The sequence below is a fragment of the Mustela putorius genome, unplaced genomic scaffold (genome assembly GCF_011764305.1).
Source record: "Mustela putorius furo isolate JIRA1106 unplaced genomic scaffold, ASM1176430v1.1 tig00003845_pilon_pilon_pilon, whole genome shotgun sequence".
Taxonomy (NCBI): Eukaryota; Metazoa; Chordata; class Mammalia; order Carnivora; family Mustelidae; genus Mustela; species Mustela putorius.
In genome coordinates this window covers 17,290,383-17,312,237 of record NW_025421998.1, presented here as the reverse complement: position 1 = coordinate 17,312,237, position 21,855 = coordinate 17,290,383, and the positions used below count along the sequence as shown (strand labels likewise).

The window sequence follows — 21,855 nt, the reverse complement described above, 5'->3', positions numbered from 1 at the left end:
ACTATAATCTTAACAAAAAGTAATCATTTGCTTATAAATATATGCTATACAGACAACACTACTTAAAGAACTACTAAAAATTTCCATTTCATTTCTTCTTCACTTTGAGGAAATAAGATTCCATAAAAGATATACATGTTCTTACAGTTAAAGGATTCCTCTCAATGCAAAAACTCATTTTTATGGAAATATAATCTAAAATAAATAGAGTAACAACTGGAAACTGTGATATAAAAAATAAGCCAGACTCTATCAAAAGCAATTTCATTAAATCTTTTAAAATCATGTGTCTTTAAAAGGTTTATTATAGTCTTAAGTTTGATGTATATTATGTCCTAGATAAATTAAACTGTTAGAAAAAATATATTTTACTATAGACTTTAGTTATGGTGTTATTTATTTATTTTCCCCTCCCCCAGAATATAAACACATGCCTGAATTCTTTTACAATCACTTAAATTAGTATCAACATGACTAAGAAAATCCAAACATTCATATTCATTACTCACATACAGACATGTACATATACACAAAAGCATGCATCTTGACCTATGCTTACACACGATTTCATGCTGAAATTCAGATCCTTAAAGATCTTTAGTTTCTGTTGTTAAATAAAGGAGATACAAATTAAAGTGAAATAATAGAATGCTTGCCTTAAAATATCAAATTAACATGCATGGCTTAATCCTCTCTAGTCGACAGAATTAACATGATAAGTAATGTACTATATGAAACGACTTTTCACATATCTAGCTCTTATTTCCTACTTCTTTCTCATTTTGCATCAACCAAACAGTGAGGCAAATATATGCCTACTGTTTCCTCCTTCAAAAAGCAGAAAAGCAAAAATAGTAAAACTCTTGTCAATATCTTATTTTAAAAAAACCAAGAGATTCTGTGACATCAGATGGTGGAACAGGAAGACCATCTTCCGCTCATCCACAAAAACACTGACTTAAGAAAAATATATGGTCTAAAACTCTTACTAGAATTCCAGAAACCAGTTAAGAAGTCACAGGACCCCACACAAGCTCTAAGTCAAGAAAAGGGGCATTGAAATGGTAATAAAAAGCATTTCAATCATGTCAGTTCCTCTCTCAAGCTAGCAAGCTCAGAACTGGGAGGAAAACTCCAACTTGCAGATTCTTCCTTGGGAGGGAAAGAGAAAAGTAGAAGGTACATGACCTTGTATGTACAACACCCTGAAGGGTCCATTTAAAAAACTGTTAGAATAAATGAATTCGCCAAAGTTGCAGAACACAAAACCAATTCATAAATATCAGTTGCATTTCTACACACTAACAACAACAACCTGAAGAGGAAATCATGACAGTAATCCCACTCACAAAAGCAACAAAAAGAATAAAACACTTAGAATAAACTCAACCATGGAGGTAAAGGACTGTACAAATAAACCCACAAAACATTGCTGGAAGAAATTAAAGATGACACAAATAAATAAAAAATTATCCAGTGTTCCTGGGTTGGAAGACTTAATACTGTTAAAATGTACATAGTAACCAAAGCAACCTAAAGTTTCAATGTAATCACTATCAAAATCACAAAGGAATATTTTGCAGAAATAGGAAAAAAAAAAACCATTTAAAATTCACATGGGATCTCAAAGGACCCCAAATAGCCAAAACAATCTTGAGGAAGAAAAACAGAGCTGGAGGTGTCAGACTTCCTGAGTTCAAAACATATTGCAAAGCAAATAAAAACCAATATGGTACTAGTATAAAGAGAGACATATAAACAAATGTAACAGACCAAAGAGCCCAGAAATAAATCCTCACATACATGGTTGTATGATCTCTTATGAATGTGCAGCAACTACACAATGGCAAAAGGATTGCACTGGTATCCACGTTCGAAAGAAAGCAGACCTTTTTGGTTTACACCACATTTAAAAATTCAAAATGAATCAAAGCCCCAAATATAAGACCTACAATTACAAAGCTTATAAAAGAAAACATAGGGGAAAAGCTTCATGATATTGGATTTGGCAGTGATTTCACGGATGTAACATCAAAATTACAGGCATCAAAGGCAAAATTAGGCAAATGGCGCTACATCAAACTTCAAAACATCTGTGTGGCAAAGGAAATAATCAACAGAAAGAAAAGGCAACATACAGAATGGGAGAAAATACTTGTTAGCCATGTATCTTAAAGTCCAGAATACATGAAGAACTCCTACAGGGCAACCAGCTAGCTCAGTCTGTTGAGCATGAGACCCTTAATCCTGTTACGGTCAAGAACTGAAGCACCAGGTGTAGAGCTTACTTTTAAAAAAAAACAAACAAAAAAGCCAACAGAACATTCCTACAACACAATGACAACAAGAAACAACTCCATTAAAATATTTGTAGGGGCGCCTGGGTAGCTCAGTGGGTTAAAGCCTCTGTCTTCAGGTCATGATCCCAGGGTCCTGGGATCAAGCCCCACATCAGGCTCTCTACTAGGCAGGGAGCTTGCTTTCCCCTCTCTTTCTGCCTGCCTCTCTGTCTGCTTGTGATCTCTCTGTGAAATAAATAAATAGATAAATAAAATCTTAAAAAAAAAATGTGTAAAGGACATGAATAAACATTTCTCCGAAGAAAATAATACAACTAGTCAACAAACATATGAAAAGATCATTATCACTAATCATCAGGAAATGCAAAAAAATACCGTAATCAGATATGACCTTATGCCTGTTAGGATGGCCACTATCAAAACCCAGAAAGTAATAACTGTTGGTAAGGATGTGGAAGAATGGACCCTTGTGTACTGTGATGGGAATGTAAAATGGGCCAGCTGCTATGGAAAAACATTATGGGAGTTCCTCAAAAAATTAGAAATAGATTTATCATATGTCAAATCTTAACTAATTGGATTACTAAAAAGAAAACAACATTTCATTTCAGGATCAGATTTCTGTTTGAGCAAGTAGCCTAAGACAAGATTTCTTTTTATAACAGAAATACACATTAAGCCTAACTAAAGTACTCCTGCTAGTAACTTAATAGAACTATTAATGTCTTTCATTTGTACTTTAGCTTCTTTTTTTTTTTTTTTTAGATTTATTTAGTTGACAGAGGGAGATCACAAGTAGGCAGAGAGAGAGGAGGAGGCAGACTCCCTGCTGAGCAGAGAGCCCGATGTGGGGCTCGATCTGGGATCATGACCTGAACAGAAAGCAGAGGCTTTAACCCACTGAGCCACCCAGGTGCCCTGTACTTAAGTAGCTTTAATCCCTACATAAACTAATTGATGCTGCAGAGAATTTTGAGGAACCATAATTGGTTACTGGTTAGAGAAGTCTATGACTCTTGAGAGAAAGTTCAGTTCTTCTACAGAGTCTAAATATCATTTTTGCATACCAAGAATAAACTTACTACAGAAGTCTTTCTATAGGTCTTTCTACAATAAGCTTTCCTTCTTCAGATACTTTAATATTTCACCACTATAAACTATTAAAAGGTATTCTCTGTTAGTATTTTAAAAGAATACCGTAACAAGTATATCCCTGTGAAGGGTTCCACAAACGGAACAAGTATGACTGGAGAGGAAACCACCAGGAAAATAAGTTGTCTAAAGGCAAGGACTATGTCACTTTGGTCAACTTTTTATCCCAGTGCCCAGCAAAGCATTCAATTATATTTTATAATATGTTCATTTCAGTATCAGATAATATTTTGTTTTATAGGTAAAACATGAATTAGAAATTTTATTTAAGGGGATGCCAGGGAGACTCTGTTGGTTGGACATCTGCCTTCGGCTCACGTCATGAACCCAGGATCCTAAGATCGAGTCTAGCATTGGGCTTCTCACTCAGGGGGGAGCCTGCTTCTCCCTTTGCCTGCCGCTCCCCCTGATTGTGCACTCTCTCTCTCACCCACTCTCTCTCTCTGACAAATAAATAAATAAAATCTTACTTGGGGCACCTGGGTGGCTCAGTGGGTTAAAGCCTCTGCCTTCGGCTCAGGTTATGATCCCAGGGTCCTGGGATCGAGCCCCACATCGGGCTCTCTGCTCAGCAGGGAGCCTGCTTACCCCCCTCTCTCTGTCTATTTGTTATCTCTGTCTGTCAAATAAATAAATAAAATCTTTTAAAAAAATTTTTTTTACTTAAGCAGTTCCCAGGGGGAAAAAAAAAGCAAAAAGAGAAGAATTAGAGTGACTTTAAGGGTATTTAAACACTTTAAAAGTGTCTGCACATTTTCTTAACTTCTACTCATACATGTCTACTCACCGCAGCTTCTCTACAACTGCAACAAAGGGAGAATACTGACCCACCTGCTTGGAATGGTGAAACAATGTAAATATTTACCAAGGTTCTAATTGTTTAATACAGAAAAAGGGTCTAGTATTACAATTTTGGCAAAAAATGGTAAGTGTATCATATGGAAATTAAGTGTTTGGGGTATTTTAATATTTATTATCATATAATAAGCAATCATTGAGAGAGAGAATAAAAATAAAGTAAGTGTCTTCACTCAAATGAGAAAAAAGTGTTTGGTGAGAGCCTCCCTCCATCCACCCTAACAGTTTGCTAAATGTGGCTGAGAAGAGGTATTACAGATGATCCTAATCAGTACAAAAACTGTTGTATTTACAGTTGTGTTCATGTCCAGGACTTTCAAAAGTCAACATTTGATACGTGGTATGAAAAAGTTTATAGAGAAATAATTGGTACAGATTAATTTTAAATTATAGGCAGTCCTAGACTAGCTCAATTTTCAAGAGATAGACATGTAGCCTTCTGTTGACCCTGATAGATCTAAGATTTGTTCAGATGTACAGAAAAGCAATAGGAATGAACTCTTCTGGGATTTTTGAAATCTATTAATTTATTTTTCTTCTCTTATTATGTTGGGTTGGTCCTGGAGGGCAATGTTGAAAAGCAGCAGGGACAGTGGGCATCTGGCTTTTTTCCTAACTAAAGTCAATGCTTTCCACATTTTATTGGTAAGAATCATGACTGCTAAAGATTTAATTAGAAATCCTTTATCAACTTAAGAAAGCCCATTTCTCTTAGCTTGCTAGTATTTGTTATCGTCATGAATTTTGTCAAATACTCTTGTTATCTACTGAGATAGCTGTATAATTTTTACTCACTGCTATGCTTGGTGTACTAGAAGTTTCAGTGTGTGTGCCTGAGCATGACTGGACTACAATTTCCCTATCTTATAATCCTTAATTGGTTTAGTATAAAGGCCACTTTTTAGTCTCATAAAATGAGGGAGGGAGTTTTCTTCTCTTAAAAAAAGAAAAAGAATGAAAGCCCTTACAATTTTGGTAGAGGTCGCTTGAAAAACCATCTGAGACTACTGGTTTCTGGTAGAAAGACTTTGAACTAGCAATTCAATTCCTTTGAAGGTTAAAGGACTATGCATAGGGTCCAATTCTAGTTTAACAATTTTGGCATGTTCTGTTTTTCTAGAAATGTGTTCATTTCACCTGCCTTAGAAAATCTGTTGGCATGAAGTTTTTTATGGGACCTTTTTTCCTTCAAAGTTTACATTTTGAACTTAGAGAAAAATTTTACAGAAAAATTTTAAAGAGAAGCCCCAAGAATAACCACCCTCCACAAATCCTACTGTTTGTTCACTCCAACTCACCACTTGTTAACTAACATTGAGCCACATTTACTTTATCACCACCATTCTCTCTCACTCGCTCTCTCTTACTCATTCAAAAACATCTGATAGTAAGTTGTACATCAGAGCTCTGTACCACTAAATAATTAAGTGACCCACTAGGAATAAAGACATCCTTTGAAATACCCATACTACAGTTATCAAACTTGGGATTTTTAACCTTGTTACATATATATCTCCTATACCATTCATATTCCTATTTCATGAACTGTCCAGTGTTTTTTATAATAAAGCATTTTTTTCTGCAACAGGAACTAGATGAGGTATTTTAGTTAGGTATTTTAGTATTTTAGTTTTTTAAGGTATTTTAGTTATTTTAGGTATTTTAGTTAGCTGTCATAACTTTTTATATAAGGTCTTACCTACTATGAAACTATTTTTAATCTTTTATATCACTGATATTTTTAAGCAGTGAACACTAGTTATTTTACAATTGTCCAAAAGCTTTTATTTATCTTGTTTCCACACAATTAGACTCAGGTTATGCATCTTTGTCTGGAATACAACATAAATAATATGTTCTTGGGATATCATGTATATTTGCAGGGTGTTGTGGGTATTAATTGTGATTACATAAAGTGTTATCTAATTCTTTTACTGTATAGTTGCTACCTTTCCTTGTGGAATTAATAAGTAATTACTGGGAGACAACTTCATACCATGTAAATATACTGTTCCTTCTCAAACTCTCCTTCCTCCAGATTTAGCATCCACTGATTACTGCCTCAATCACATTTTATTATAATAGTTGAAAAACAGTTGTTTTTTAATTTCATTGGTCTGTTTTCATCAGTTCACAGTCCATTTTAAGGGAGAGCTTTCCCTTCTCACTTGTCAGTCCATCTGTTTGTCTAGTTTGACATATGGACCTCTGAATTTTTATTTTATTCAATAGGTTAAAATCCATTACTGTCCTTACTTGTTGTGATGATCTGTTTTGGAGCATTTCTTTATTTTCTAGCACAAGATAGTCCATGCTCATCTTCAATTTTCTTAGGTCCAAACCCAGAACCAGCAATTTCTTTAAATAACCATGGTAGTATTCGGTTCTCTTATTTTGAGTTGGTACAATGCAAAATACATATTGTAATCCATATAATGTATATATTCTGAGTATCAGCTCTTAATAAGATAGAGGACTTTGAGGGAATTCATGCAGTTGTGCACCATCAGCACAGTCCACTTTTAGAACAATCCCATCATCACAAAAGTTCCCTCCTTACCCATTCATCCATCAAACCCTACTCCAACACCCAGGGACAATAATTTATCTGCCTTCTATCTATAGTTTTGCTTTTACAGAAATTTCATATAAACAAAATCTTACAACATGTACTCTTTTGAGTTTGGTTACTTTCACTTAAAGTGTTTTTAAGGTTTAACCATGTAGTCTGATATGTAAGTATTTTGTTTCCTATTATTGTGGAATGTAATCTATTATATAAATACATGACATTTTGTTTATCCTTTGACCAGTTGATAGACACAGAGACTGTTTCCAGTATTTGGCTATTATGATTAATGCTGCTCTAAACAGTGTGTAGAGACCTTCTTTGTGGACACAGGTTTTCATTTCTTCTGGGTAAATACCTAGGAATGCAACTGCTGGATCATAAGGAGAGTGTATATGAAAAAACAGCCAAAATGTTTCCCAAACTGGCAGTACTATTTTACTTTTGCACCAGTAATATATGAGTGTTCCAATTTCTCTACATCTTTACCAACACTTGCTACTTACTGATAGTTGTTCTGATTCCACTGGTTGTGCAGTGGAACCTCACTAGAGTTTTTATCTGTGTTTCCCTAATGATCAATATTGAGGTTTTTATGTATATGATCATTACTCATCTGCATACTTCTCAGTTAAACAATCTACTAGTATCTTTTCCCCCATTTTAATTCCTCCCTCTGCAGCTCCTCAACCTCCTCCACCCCATCTCTTCCCTGTATAACCACTGACCTGTTTCTATCATGATAGATTAGTTGTATTTTCCACAATTTTGCATTCCAACCAGTCCTTGTTGTGCACGGTACTGTGTTAACAGAAACTCGTGTATATCAGAACTGTGCAAAGTAAGGACATAGTTTGAATGTGCATAATTAGTTTCAGTAAACACAGTCCCCTGTAAAGCAAGGACTGCCAATATACAGAACTGTAGAATACATCATTTTCTCTTTGGAGTCTTCCATTCAACATAATTTTGAGGTTAATTATGTTTTCACATCTATCAGTAGTCCACATTTCTTTTTGTTGCTGATCACTTTCCATTATATACCTTTACCATGATTAACTTATCCATTCACATGTTTATGGACATCCGTTGTTTAAGGTTACCGGCTATTAAATAAAAATCTGCTAGTGGACATTTGCATGCAAGTCTTTTATGGCAATATTCTTTCATTTCTCTTGAATACATGGGGGTATATTGCTGAGTTACATAGTAGGTATATGTTTAACTTTTTAAGAAACTGTCAAACTGTTTTCCAAAGTGGTTGGACAATTTTCCCACCAGCAGTATGTGAGAATTCCAGTCATTCTATAAGCTCACCAGCACCAACACTTGATATGGTCAGGTCTTACAAATTTTAGGTATGTGCTTATTTGACATCTCTCTGTAAAATATCCCTTTGAATCTATTTTTAAAATAGGACAAAAAATAGAAGCTGAATGCTTTCTGAGTTCTGAGAATTTTTTAGACAGAAGTTCTTTATTAAATATATGATTTGCAAATACTTTCTCTCAGTATATACCTGTCTTGTATTCTCTTAATGAAGTAATTTGCAGAGCAGAAATTCTTAATTTTGAGTAAGTCCAAAATACCAGGTTGTTTTTTCTTTTATGGCTCAAGCTTTTGGTGTTCCATTGAAGAAATCTTTGCCTCCTCAAGGTCACAAAGTTTTTATTTTGTTTCTCCAATCAGTTTTAGAATTTTAAGTCTTATATCTGGGTATCCATATGTTCCAGCATTATTTGTTAAGAAGAGTATTGTATCACCACTGAATTGCTTTTGCAACTTTTTTTGAAAATCAGTTTTCCATATATGTGTGAGTAAATTTTTTTTACTACTCTGCATCAATGATCTGGGTCTCTAACTTAACAACGCCACACTTGCTTTTCTTTTCAAAGCTGTGTTGGATATCCTAGGTCCTCTGTATTTCTATTTGAATTTTAGATGCAGCCTGTCAACTTCTCCAAAACATCTGATTATAGATCTGTTTGGGAAGAATGGACTTCTTAACAACAATGAATCTATCAAACCATAAGTGAGGTATCTCTCTCCATTTACTTAGGTCTTCTTTAATTTCAGCAATATTTTAGTTTTCAGTATACAGATGATATTCATCTTTCAACAGATTTATTCCTAAGTATTTTATATTCTTTGATGCTACTATATAGGAATTATTAAATTTTAATTCTCAATTGTACATTGCTAATACACAGAAATTGATTTTTTTGTATTGACCTGTATTCTGTAATCTTGCAGTAAGTGACTTCTTAGTTCTAGCTTTTTTTTTTTTTAAAGATCCCATCAAATTTTCTAAATAGATGATGATGTCATCTCTAAATGGAGACCATTTTATTTTGTCCTTTCCAAACTGGAAATTTTTCCTTTCTTCTCCTTACTCCATTCCACTAGCTAGGATAACGTTAAATAGAAGTAGTGAGAATAGAAAGAAATCCTTGTCTGCTCCCTGGTTTTAGGAGAGAAGCATTCAGCCCTCATGATTATGATTTTACCTGTTTCTTGCTCCTAAATGTCTTTTATCAGGTTGAGAAAGCTCCTTTCTATTTCTAGTTTGCTAAGAGTTCTTATCAGGAATGGATGTTGGATTCTGTCAAATGCTTTTCCTGCATGTATTGAGCTAACCATACAGGTTTTTGTTGTTGTTGTTGTTGTTTTAGTCTGCTGGCCTTCCTTTTCCAACTACAGCCTTATATTAAAACCTCATTTAATCCTCCATAATTTTTAACCTTTCATATTTCCCATATCTTTCACTTATGCTGCATTCTGGATAATTTCATTAATTTTGTCAGTATCTAATTCATTCTTTGACTTTATGGAATATCTGTATGATCTATCTGCTCAATTTTTTTATTTCAGTGATTTTATTTTTAATTTTTTAAATGTTCTATTTGGTTCTTTTTAAAGAACTACCTGGTCATTTTTAAGTCTTTTGTTTCTCATTTTTTATTCCATTTTGTATTCTTTAAATATGTCATATATAGATATTTGACCTGCATAAGAATATGTGTATATGTATCTTTGCCCCTCAGAGATTCTCTCACCTTTTACAGGCCCAAGAGTGTATGATGTTTATGTGTGTATATATATATATATTTTTTTTTCCAATGTACCCAGAATTTATTTATACTGTAGTAAGGGGACTCTTCACCGGATCCAGTCCCTACACGAATAAAAGCAACAGTCTTTTCACCTTTATAAATTACTTACTGAGGATATCTGACTTAGAAACGTAATCGGCTTATTGTTACTTGATTTTTTAATCAAATTAAGATGCCACAGATAAATGAGTTAACATTCTTCTAATAATATTAAAAAGATTTCACGGTTGGATGTCCTAAAAGTTTTCTGAATCTTTAATTCTATCACGAAATCATTTGATATGTCTAAAAGAGGAAAACAAAACACATTCTTTTTCACAGTTAAAATTCTCATTAGTACTATAGCTGCTTAAAATGCTGAACACATTCCAAATTTAGCCTAATACATCCTACACATGATTACAAGACTATGTTTGGTGATAAAAATTGCTGGCTTAGAAAATGAAAGTATCATATCTTGTGGATCCTGATAATATCCTGTGGATCCTAATACTTTGTCAATACTTTGCTACACTCACTTTAACAAAGGGTTATATACAGTATTGATAATTATAATAGTGACATAAGAACTCCTAACTAGTTTTAAATGACACCAAAATTGAGCAATTGACAGGTATGAATATATCTTTTCAAATTATACTATAAACTTAAAATAAGAGTCTGTTCTACAAGTTAGCCAGGACATTTATTAAATTAAGCAAAAGTAGAATTAGTTATCTTCTTAAGGAAAAGCTTTCAAAAGGGCTCCACATTTAACTTATATTCCTAAAATTGTTATACCTGATATAATTGGTCCAGTTTTATTTTATATTCATGTGATAAAGAATATATCAGTATAAAGATGACACAAATGGTTGGTATGAACTATTTCCTATTATAAATCAAATGGAAAGTATTTATTAATTTAGCTTTCAGTAAATTTCAAAACTACTTATAAATATTTTAAAATTTTAAAAAACACATTTAAAAAAACTCTTCTAGATAGATTCCAATCTCAAAAGGTATTTACTAGAAATAATCTGAGGAAAAAAACCCTTAATTCATAAACAGATACTATAGAAAGCATGTGGCATAATTTTAGTAAGTTTCATCTTGAATTATTTACAATTTTGTTTAATTTTTAACATATAGTCACTGGTTAAAAAGACGAAAGCACTAAATTAGAAATTTCAATACTAAGATATTTCCTCCCTAAAAACCTTTAAATTGCAAAAGCTAGTGGTGTAAGAACTTTCTGTTTATAACCTTTTCCTCAAAAAGAGATTACACAAATATTTAGAAACAATGGTCCAGATACCACTCTTCAATGACCCAGAGCACCAGATACACATCATCTTCTACTCAAAAGTTCTCTGAAGGCTTTAAGGATCATTATTTGGGAACTCCACTCACACTAGATATCCTGCACTTTCTACAAAGATTCTGTTGCCATCAAAAATTATTTTCACTAGAATAATAATGTTCTTACATGGTAGTTATATAATTAGCAAAAAGTATCTGTTCATAACTTTGCAATAAAGGAAAAAACTCAAGAAATTATACTAAATACAGTGAAGTTTATGTGCTATTTCTGCAATATGTAACAGGTATTTTGAGGGCTTTTATTTTGTTTTGTTTTTTATTTTTTTCTTGCCCTGGAAATCCCAAGTATTTAGGATCAAAAGTTACTTTGGACTTTTCACAAAAGACTGATCTTTTTTGAATATACATGAGTACACTGAACCCCAAGAGGAAGTTAATTTTTTTTCATAAACACTACCATAAAAGAACAAATAACTATACTGCAAATGTGTGTTGTATATGAGCATATATGTGTATATATACATATATATATGTATATTTAAAGATTTTATTTATTTATTTGATAGACAGAGATCACAAGTAGGCAGAGAAGCAGGCAGAGAGAGAAAAGAAGGGAAGCAGGCTCCCTGCTGAGCAGAGAGCCCGATGCGTGGCTCAATCTCACTTGACCCTGAGACCATGACCCGAGCCAAAGGCAGAGGCTTAACCCACTGAGCCACCCAGGCACCCCTATATGAGTATATTTTTAAATAGGAAAGAACAGTGTTTGAAAAATCAGTCTTTCTTGGTTTTATTCTTAATTCAGTAAGAAATCTTGTGAGTTAATGTAAAGATTGACTAAAATGAAAGCATATATCCCTGTTTCTAATAATCCTTGATAATTGGTAGTAATTCACATGCTTTTAAAATCTGGCCCACAGAAGTTGCCAGTTTATTCATAATAATAATTGATAAGAATTTATATATGAGTTTCTGTGTAGAAACTTTAATATAATAATGTGAGAAAAAAATAATGTCAGAAACATAAGCATCTTTAAATGGCACTATTCCTATTTCTGTTTTTTTCTTCAGATTCCCTTAATGGTTTCATATAATTGTTTTTATGTTGTTAGTAGAATACAAACTATTAAAAAGCAGTAAAAACACATACAAAGGATTACCTAGAAAAGGCTTGGAATCAAGCCACTCTAATAAAGAATAAATTAATTTGGGTAGAAAGGCAACCAAAATTAGAAGAAATGAATGATAACACTGCATGTGCATTTGCTTACCTATAACCATAAAAGAACAAATAACTATACTAGAAATGTATGTTGTGTATGAGTATATTTTTAAATAGGAAAGAACGGTGTTTTTATTCTTAATTCACATTCATTCCACCACTAAAGGTAAAAAATTAATAACTACACAAGGGAGATTAATAACTATGCATTATACTATATGAATCCCCATAACAACTGGCTAGAAAAGCAAGGGGAGCCAAATTTCTTGAGTTCTTGCAAAAAAAATTTAAGTCCCTCTCGAAAAACAAGAGAGGGGAAAATGGCAAGAGAATAGGAGGTCTCTAGGCTCTCCTTGTACCAAGTATACAAATAGATACCTATCAAATCATTCTAAATACCCCAGAAATAGACCTGAAGATTGACGAAACAACTAAAGGTAGAGAAGAGGGCACATTAAAGAAGGTAGAAAGTGTGGAGACACAGTTTGGAAGAGAAACTGACTGTGGCCACTGGGGTGGAAAGGGAGCTGTCATTGTGGAGAAAGGCAAGAGACAGAATAGCACCCAGGGGAGTACAAGTGGAAAATGAATCTCCATAGCAATTGATCTGGAGAGCTAGAGGGGCTGACTTTCATGAGTTCTTATAGCCAGCAGGGCTTAAACCCAGAGTTCTGAACACCAGTAGGCATGGATTGGGGAGAGTTCAGAGGCATTAGAGCTGCTCTTGAAAAGGTGGCAGGTAAACAACGTGTGGACATACAGCATGGAAACAGTGACCTGAAGAGTACCTAGGGCATAGAGTGGGTAGGTTATCTGCTCATCTCAGAACTTGTCCCAGAGAGGCAGCATTCATGGAGAGACCTTACCAGGGACAAAGGAACTGGTTGGCACCATTTACCTCCAGCATCCCTCAACATAAGCACAGGGCCACCTGGGGGAACAGTGCAATGCCCATACTCCTTATATAACTTCCTTACACCAAGCTGGCCCCCCTCCCACTCCAGTGGAACTGCCCCTCCTAGTCACACTTGCCTCAGCCATAGAGGCAGGACTTCTTCCCCAGAAGATAAGCCCAAACCTCTGCCAACACCACATCTCCCAAACTGAGAGTTTTGCAGAGTCTCCGTTCTAGCAGCAGTGCCAAAAGGTCTCAAGTCACAAGCAGACCAGAGGACACCTACGTAAAATGTGTCACATTCAGGCCAGTAACCAAACACTGCCCACAACAGGCAAAGACAGCCTCTGTAGACGACTGCCCTGAATGATAAAGCAGCCAGGACACAACAGCTGATCACATGCAGCACATAGTGGAGACACTGCTGGAAATGCCATGCCTTGAGGAACAGAAGACACTACATAGCAGGGAAGTATAGGACCTCTTCTTCATAAGGCCATTACCTTCAAGAATAGGAGACATAACTGACTTTCCTAACACACAGAAATGGCACAGAGATTTAGACAAATTGAAAAGACAGAGAAATTTATCCCAAATGAAAAATCAGGACAAGGCCATGCATATCCAGAGATTTAAGCAGAATGGATATGCTTGGTAGAGAATTTAGAGTAATGACTGTAATGATTTAGACTATTCACTGGATTTGAGAAAAAAGTGGAAGACATGAGTGAGACCCTTAACACAGAGATAAGGAATATCATAGCAAAGATAAAGAGCTCAATAAACAAGATGAGAAACACACTGGACAGAATGAATAGCAGGCTGGAAGAAACAGAGGAACAGATCAGTGATCTAGGAGACAGAGTATTGGAAAAAAATCAAGATGAACAAAATAGAGAATAAAGAATGACAGAAAATTAGAATAGACTTAGGGAACTCAGTGACTCTATCAAATTGTAATATTCACATTATAGGAGTCCCAGAAGAAGACAACAAAGAAAAGGGGGCACAAAGTTTATCTGAAGAGATAATAGCTGAAAACTACCCTAATCTGAGGAGGAAAACAAATATCCAGAACCAGGAGGCAGAGAGAACCCCCCAACAAAATCAAGAAAAGCAGATTCACACCAAGACATGTTACAATTAAAATGTCAAAATACAGTAAAGAAAAAACATTAAAAGGAGCAAGACAAAAGAACACAATTACATAAAAGGGGAAACTCCATAAAGCTATCAGGGAATTTTTCAGCAAAAACTTTCCAAGGCAGAAGTGACTGGCTATTCAAAGTGCTGAATGGAAAAAAACTTGCAGTCAATAATACACTATGCAGCAAGGTTATCATTCAGAATAGAAGGGGAGATAAAAATTTTCCCAGACAAACAAAGACTAGTGGAATTCATGACTACTAAGCCAAGCAAGCAAGAAATATTAAAGGAGAGTTTATCAGTGAAAAGGAGAAACTACAGTAACAATATGATGGTAGGAAACACAAAAGCAGTAAAAATAAATATTTTTGTAAAAATATCTGTCAAGGAACTTACAAAATAAAATATGACACCATTCAGGTTCCAGGCTGGGTTGGAATTCTCTCTTTCCCTCTGCACCACCAGCTCTTTCCCTCTCCCTCTATCTCTTAAAAATAAATAAATAAATAAATAAATAAATAAATGAATGAATGAATAAATAAATAAAAACAAAAACAAAAACAAAAAATAAGACCCATCTATATGGGCTTACAAGAGACTCATTTTAGACCTAAAGGCACCTGTAGCATAGAGAAACTTATCATGAAATAGATTTCCAAAGAAAGTTGGAGCAGCAATAATTGTATTGAACAAAATAGACTTTAAAACAAAGTCTGTAACAAAAGACAAAGAAGGATACTATATAATCATAAAAGGGACAATCTAATAAGAAGATATAACAGTGTAAGCATTTATGTATCCAAATACAAAAATAGTTAATAACAAACATAAGGAACTGACAGATAATAAAATGGTAACAGTAGGGGACTTTAACACTACACTTACATCAATAGACAGATCATCTAAACTGTAGATCAACAAAGAAAAAATGGCTTTGAATGACACATTGGACCAGATGGAGTTAAGAGATACATGCAGAACATTCCATCCTGAAACAGCAGAATACACATTCTTTTCAGGTGCACAAAGAACATTCTCCAGAAGAGATCACATTTTAGCTCACAAAACCAGTCTCAACAAATTCAAAAAGATCAAAGTCATACTATGCATCTTTTCTGACCACAAAGCTATGAAACTAGTAAATCAAACCTTGGAAATGCACAAACACACAGATGTTAATAATGGGTAGTACACAATGAATGAGTCAGCCACAAAACAAAAGAAATAAAAAAGTACATGGAAACAAATGAAAATGAAAACACAATGATTCAAAAACCTCTGGGATGTAGCAAAAGTGGTACTAGGATGGAAATATATAGCAATACAAGACTAGCTCAAGAAGCAAGAAAATATGTAACCTAACATTGCACCCGAAGGAGCTAGGAAAAGAACAACAAACAAAATCTGAAACCAGGGGCACCTGGGTGGTTCAGTGGGTTAAGCCGCTGCCTCCGGCTCAGGTCATGGTCTCAGGGTCCTGGGATCGAGTTCCACATTGGGCTCTCTGCTTCCCTTCCTCTCTCTCTGCCTGCCTCTCTGCCTACTTGTGATCTCTGTCAAATAAATAAATAAAAATATTTTAAAAAAATATGAAACCAGCAGAAGGAAAGAAATAATACAGGTTAGACAAGAAATAAATGATATAGGAAACAAATAAATAAATCAATAAAACCAGGGCTGGTTCTTTGAAAAAAAAAAAAATCAAGAAAATTGATATACCTCTGCCCAGACCTACCAAGACAAAAAAGAGAGCATGTCTGGGTGGCTCAATTGATTGAGCTTCAGACTCCCGATTTCAGCTCAGGTCATGATCTCAGGGTTGTGAGATCAAGCCCTGGGTAGGGCTCTGTGCTGGGCATGGAGTCTGCTTAAGATTCTCCCTCTCCCCATATGGGCACTCTCTCTGAAAGAAAGAAAGAAAGAAAGAAAGAAAGAAAGAAAGAGAGAGAGAGAAAAGAGTATGCAAATAAATAAAATCACAAATGAGAGAGGAGAAATAATAAGAAACAGCACAGAAACACAATCAGTTATAAGAGAATATTATGAAAAACTATATGCCAATATATTGGACAATGTGGAAGAAATGGATAAATTTCTAGAAACAAAAACTACCAAAACTTAAACACAAAGAAATAGAAAACTTGAACAGACCGATAACCTGCTAAGAAATTGCCTCAGTAACTTAAAAGCTCACAACAAACAAAAGTCCAGGAACAGATGGCTTCAAAGGCAAATTCTACCAAACATTTAAAGAAGAGTTAAGACTTATTTTTCTCAAACTATTCCAAAAAATAGAAAAAGAGGGAAAACTTCCAAATTCATTTTATGAAGCCAGCATTACCCTGATCTCAAAACCAGATAAAGACACCAGGGAAAAAAAGGTGTGGTGCAAACGACAGACAGAATATTATTCAGCCATAAAAAAGAATGAGATTTTGCCATTTGCTAGAGAATATAATGCTAAACAAAATAAGCTGGAGAAAGATAAGTATCGTATGATTTCACCTGCATAAAGTATTTATGAAACAAAAACGAGCAAAAGGGAAAAAAAAAAGAGAGAGACAAATCAAGAAACAGATTCTTAACTACAGAGAACAAACTGATGGTTTCTAGAGGGGAAGAGGGTGGGGGATGAGGAAATAGGTGCTGGGGATTAAGCAGTGCACTTGTTGACAATGAGCACTGGGAGACATATGGAATCGCTGCATCACTATAATCTACATCTAAAATCAACATGATACTGTATGTTAACTGAGTGGACTTTTAAAAAACTTTAAAAAATTAATTACTATACAAATTGACAAAAGCACCTTATTGTTTCTCTCATACAATTAAAAGGCAAATATAAAGCAGGATAATGGAAGTGGGCATATACTACTGTAAGTACACATGCAAAAACGAATTTGCCCAGCAAGTCTGAGATTGCTGTAGTTAGAAATACCTGCTTGTGAGGGTAGTTCTTGGCTGGTACCTGGGACTTGGATTTTGAGAGCATCCTCGTGATTTTCTGATAAGAATGCTCACTATACCTAAACTGTTTATACAAATAATGTGGTGTATGTTGACAACTGCTTTCTTTTGGGAGTCTGGAATTTTGGTACATGCCAGGCAGTTAACTGATTCCTCATTAAAACTTTGAACTCCTAGGTGCAAGGTGAACTTCCCTAGAGGACATTTTACACACTTGTTGGTGGAGGAATTAAAGGTGTCCTGTCTGTGGGTCCTGGAAGAGGACTCTTAGAAGCCTGCACCTGGTTGCACCTATATGCTCTTTCCCTATTGCTGACTTTCCTTTCATGAAGCTGGTTTTTTTTTTTTTTTGATTCATATCCTTTCACTGTAAGAAATCATTGCCACAAGCACAACTATACGCTGAATGCTCTGAATCCCAGCAAATTAACCAAACGTGGGGGTGGTCTTGGAGATCCACAACACAACATATAAAATGCTTAAATTTTGGACTTAACAAAGGAAATGATCTATATTGTAACACTGGAAACTTACTGAATTTTTTTTTTGAACACTTATGTGTCAGGATTAAATGACGAATAGAATAATTAATTACTCTTTATTCCTTATTAAAAAATGTCAAGATGAATGAATACAATGTAGAGTTGGATTTCTATGCATGGAAGAAATTCTTAAGACCCATGAGGCCAGTGGATTGGTAGATGAAAGAAGGAAGAATTTCAGAATATGAAAAATGGAATATAGCAAAGTGCTTTATAAGAAAAATTAACTACTGAATGGACTCCATCATTTTCAGCAAAGAGTTTATAAGACTTTATAATGACCACTAATTAAATTTCTCATTCACCCAAATTTTCTCTAATGGAACTTTTTAAAAACATTTACAATGAATAATTTATATGATGGAAAATCAGTAATTAGTTTATGCATTTTAGAAATTAAGTCTATAAAAAGTATTACTGGTAGCATCTATTCAAAGAACAAGTGTGCTTATACATATGTCATAAAGAAAGCTTTTTGTTGTTAAGAAATACAATTCCAGGGGTGCCTGGATGGCTCAGTTAAACATCTGACTCTTGGATTCTGCTCAGGTCTTGATCTCAGGGTCATGAGACCAAGCCTTACATCAGGCTCTGCACTGATGTGGATCCTGCTTGGGATTTTCTCTCTCCCTCTTCCTTTGCCTTTTTCCCACCCTGAACACACACACACTCTCTCTCTCAAAAAAAAAAAAAAAAAAAAGAAAAAGAAAAAGAAAAGAAAGAAGAAAGGAAAAAAAACAACAATTCCTTTGGCTATCCGACATGCAGCCATTCTATAAGGTAAGAACACAAACAATGTTGGTCATATCTTCCTGCAGTTATCAATGAAGAGATAAAAATATTTAAATGTACCTTAACTATCTCTTCAATGAAACAAATATGAGAAACAGGATCTCTCTTCTTGGCTAATATCTTTTGTAGATGTTGTACCTACAAACAGCAGAAAGGGGGAGAATGTACATAACTGGGTATTTTCAAAATGAAACAAATGTAAAGCTTAGACACTAGAAGCAGCCAGGGAAGGAAAAGGGCACTGTGCTAGAGCCTCTACATATATTATAATCAGCTAATGCAGGCACTGTGAATGCTTAGAGATTTTAAGAATCTCTTCTTAAGGTCATACAATTTAGAATAACAAGGCATTACTCCATAATTAATGTTCTTTCCATTCTCTAAAATATTTACCTGTCCACAAACAGTACAAATATGATCCACAAGTTTCTCCATATTGGTCCAGAGGGAGGCACGAAAAGCTGCAGTGTTTCCGGGGGTTGGCATAGTAGATCGTCCAGGTCCCCCTGTATATGAGTGACAAATATGAAAAATAAAAATTTTCAAACATAACAAAATATTTTGTTATAAAAAGCATACCCAAGCTAAAAGAAATAAGTTCCTTCTTTAAGAATTTATTATGAGTAATATGTAAAACCCTTTTATATTAAAAGGATTCAAAACGTTTTATGTTTAAGAAAGGAAGGAAAATAAGATCTCACACTTGGGCACACAGCATACACACGCAGACACACACACACACACACACACACAGAGAGAGGAAAGCTAAAACAAAAGACAGTAATTAATGAAAATAATTTTCTAAAAGTGGCAGTAGGAGTGGTAGGGGACATACAAGGTGAAAGGAATGGGGATAGAAGTGGTGAGTCTTTATGAGCCATGTAAATGTTTTATGTATTTTATTTTTTTAAATGATTTTATTTATTTATTTGACAGAGGGAGAGATACAGAGACAGCACAAGCAGGTGGAGCCTCAGGCAGAAGGAGAAGCAGGCTCCCAGCTGAGCAGGAAGCCCAATGTGGGGCTTGATCCCAGAAACCTGGGATCCTTACCTGAGCTAAAGGCAGATGCTTAATCGACTGAGCCACCCAAACACCCCTGTTTTACATATTTTAAAATAAATGTAAGTTTATTTTATTTTATTTTTTTAAGATTTTATTTATTTATTTGACAGACAGAGATTACAAGTAGACAGAGAAGCAGGCAGAGAGAGAGGAAGGGAAGCAGGCCCCCTGCTGAGCAGAGAGCCTGATGTGGGACTCGATCCCAGGACCTTGAGATCATGACCTGAGCCGAAGGCAGCGGCTTAACCCACTGAGCCACCCAGGCGCCCCAAAATAAATGTAAGTTTAAAGAGAATGGAAAAAGCAAACCCTAAAAAATGCAAATAAATATCAAAACAAATGAAACCAACTGTATATCAAATTGATAACACAACCACACTGGGAAAAACAATTAATTGAGATAATTTTTAATTACAGAACCCTAACTTTAGTGAGATATGTCTTAGGGGCAAAAAGAATTGTAAATAATAATAGTACTTAGCAGTTTTTTGCTCACACAGCAATCCTGAGACTACTTTAGATGTAGTTTGCAATAGACTAAGTGAAGATTCTCACCATAAACAGAATAAAGATTCAAATATGCAATGGGATCAAAGGAATTTCTCAACTCTGTCCACTGAAAGGGCGAAGGGACAGGGACTCCTAAATAGAAATGAGTACACCTAACACCCAAATTCTGATTTGCATGCACCATTCCCCAATAAGAGAAACCAGGGCTCATTGAGGAAAAGGGTCATCCATATTTGGAGCAGTAAAAGCACAAGGTATATCCGGTACATACTGTGCCAGAGAGCAAAGAAATGTTCAAAGACAAATGGAGACTGGTCAAAGTACATAGGACCTTGACTGGAAGGGGCTTCCCCAAAAAGATTTGGGAACATCTGACCATCCTGAATGATAGTGATGGTAATGGATCATAAAATATTGATTAAAAAATAATTCATTAGTCATAGTGAAAATTCAAATGTTTAAAAAAGATGAACTTGTGATGAGCACTGGGTATTGTATTCAAGTATTGAATCCCTATATTGTGTATCTGAAACTAATATTACACTGTAGGTTAACCAAATGGAATTTAAATAAAAACTTAAAATAATAAAAAGGATGGAAATTTCTCTTTACAGAAGAATGTCAGTTAATAAATGCAGAGAGAATGAATGATAGAAAATAATAACGATTTTGCAACTCCTAGCAAAATAATTGAGGGAAAGATAACCACTGGATATTAAAACACTGGATGAAATGTTACGGAAAACAGGATATTCACATGGTCTTAAGGTATGCACCACAAACCACTTTCTAATCACAAAGAAAAGAAAGTACTCTTATAAAAAGCAGTCTGGCATATACCACAGTAATGAGGTGATTTCCTTTAGCATCAGCAGTAATGAGACAAACTGACAAAATTTGGGTGCTTACTGATATGATGTTAATGGTAAATATACAATATCACTTCACCAGTTTGTTTACTCTGAATATACCCATGAAGAGACAATCAGATAAATCCAGATAAATTCAAATTATGGAGCTCTCCAAATATGTTAATGCCATAAAAAGCAAAAAAGGCACTGGGGTTATTTTGATTAAAGGAGAGAAAAGAGATAAGATAACTCATAGAAAAACATAATTCTGGTTGGTTCAAGTTGGGGGGGAAAACCACTGTAACTTGGTTCAAGTTGGAGGGAAAAAGAATATTTGGGAGAATAAGTGAAAATGTGGAATATGGATTATACATTAAGTAATATTAATATATCAATGTTAAATTTCTTAAGAATGATGTCTAAGAATGTTCTTGAATGTAATACAGAAAAACAGCTATCTGTGCAGGTCTAAAATGTTTCAATATAGAAAAAAGGAATTTTAGTCTCAAGTGGTAAAGTATAAATTCCAGGAGCACCTGGGTGGCTCAGTCAGTTAAGCATCCAACTC

General features: G+C 34.7%; 1 protein-coding gene across 2 annotated transcripts in view; it reads right to left on the bottom strand.

Annotated features, from left to right (window-relative positions):
* The window catches only part of COG5 (component of oligomeric golgi complex 5), a 295,721-nt gene that overhangs the window by 109,794 nt on the left and 164,072 nt on the right, over positions 1–21,855 (bottom strand). The window contains exons 9-11 of one of the 2 annotated variants that reach the window (XM_045089660.1): positions 19,255–19,367; positions 18,922–18,999; positions 560–604 (exon numbers count right to left, since the gene is read on the bottom strand). In XM_045089660.1, the coding sequence (XP_044945595.1) occupies positions 560–604; positions 18,922–18,999; positions 19,255–19,367 (236 nt within the window). The remainder of the gene's footprint in view (positions 1–559; positions 605–18,921; positions 19,000–19,254; positions 19,368–21,855) is intronic. The other variant, XM_004739536.3, reaches the window with a different exon arrangement.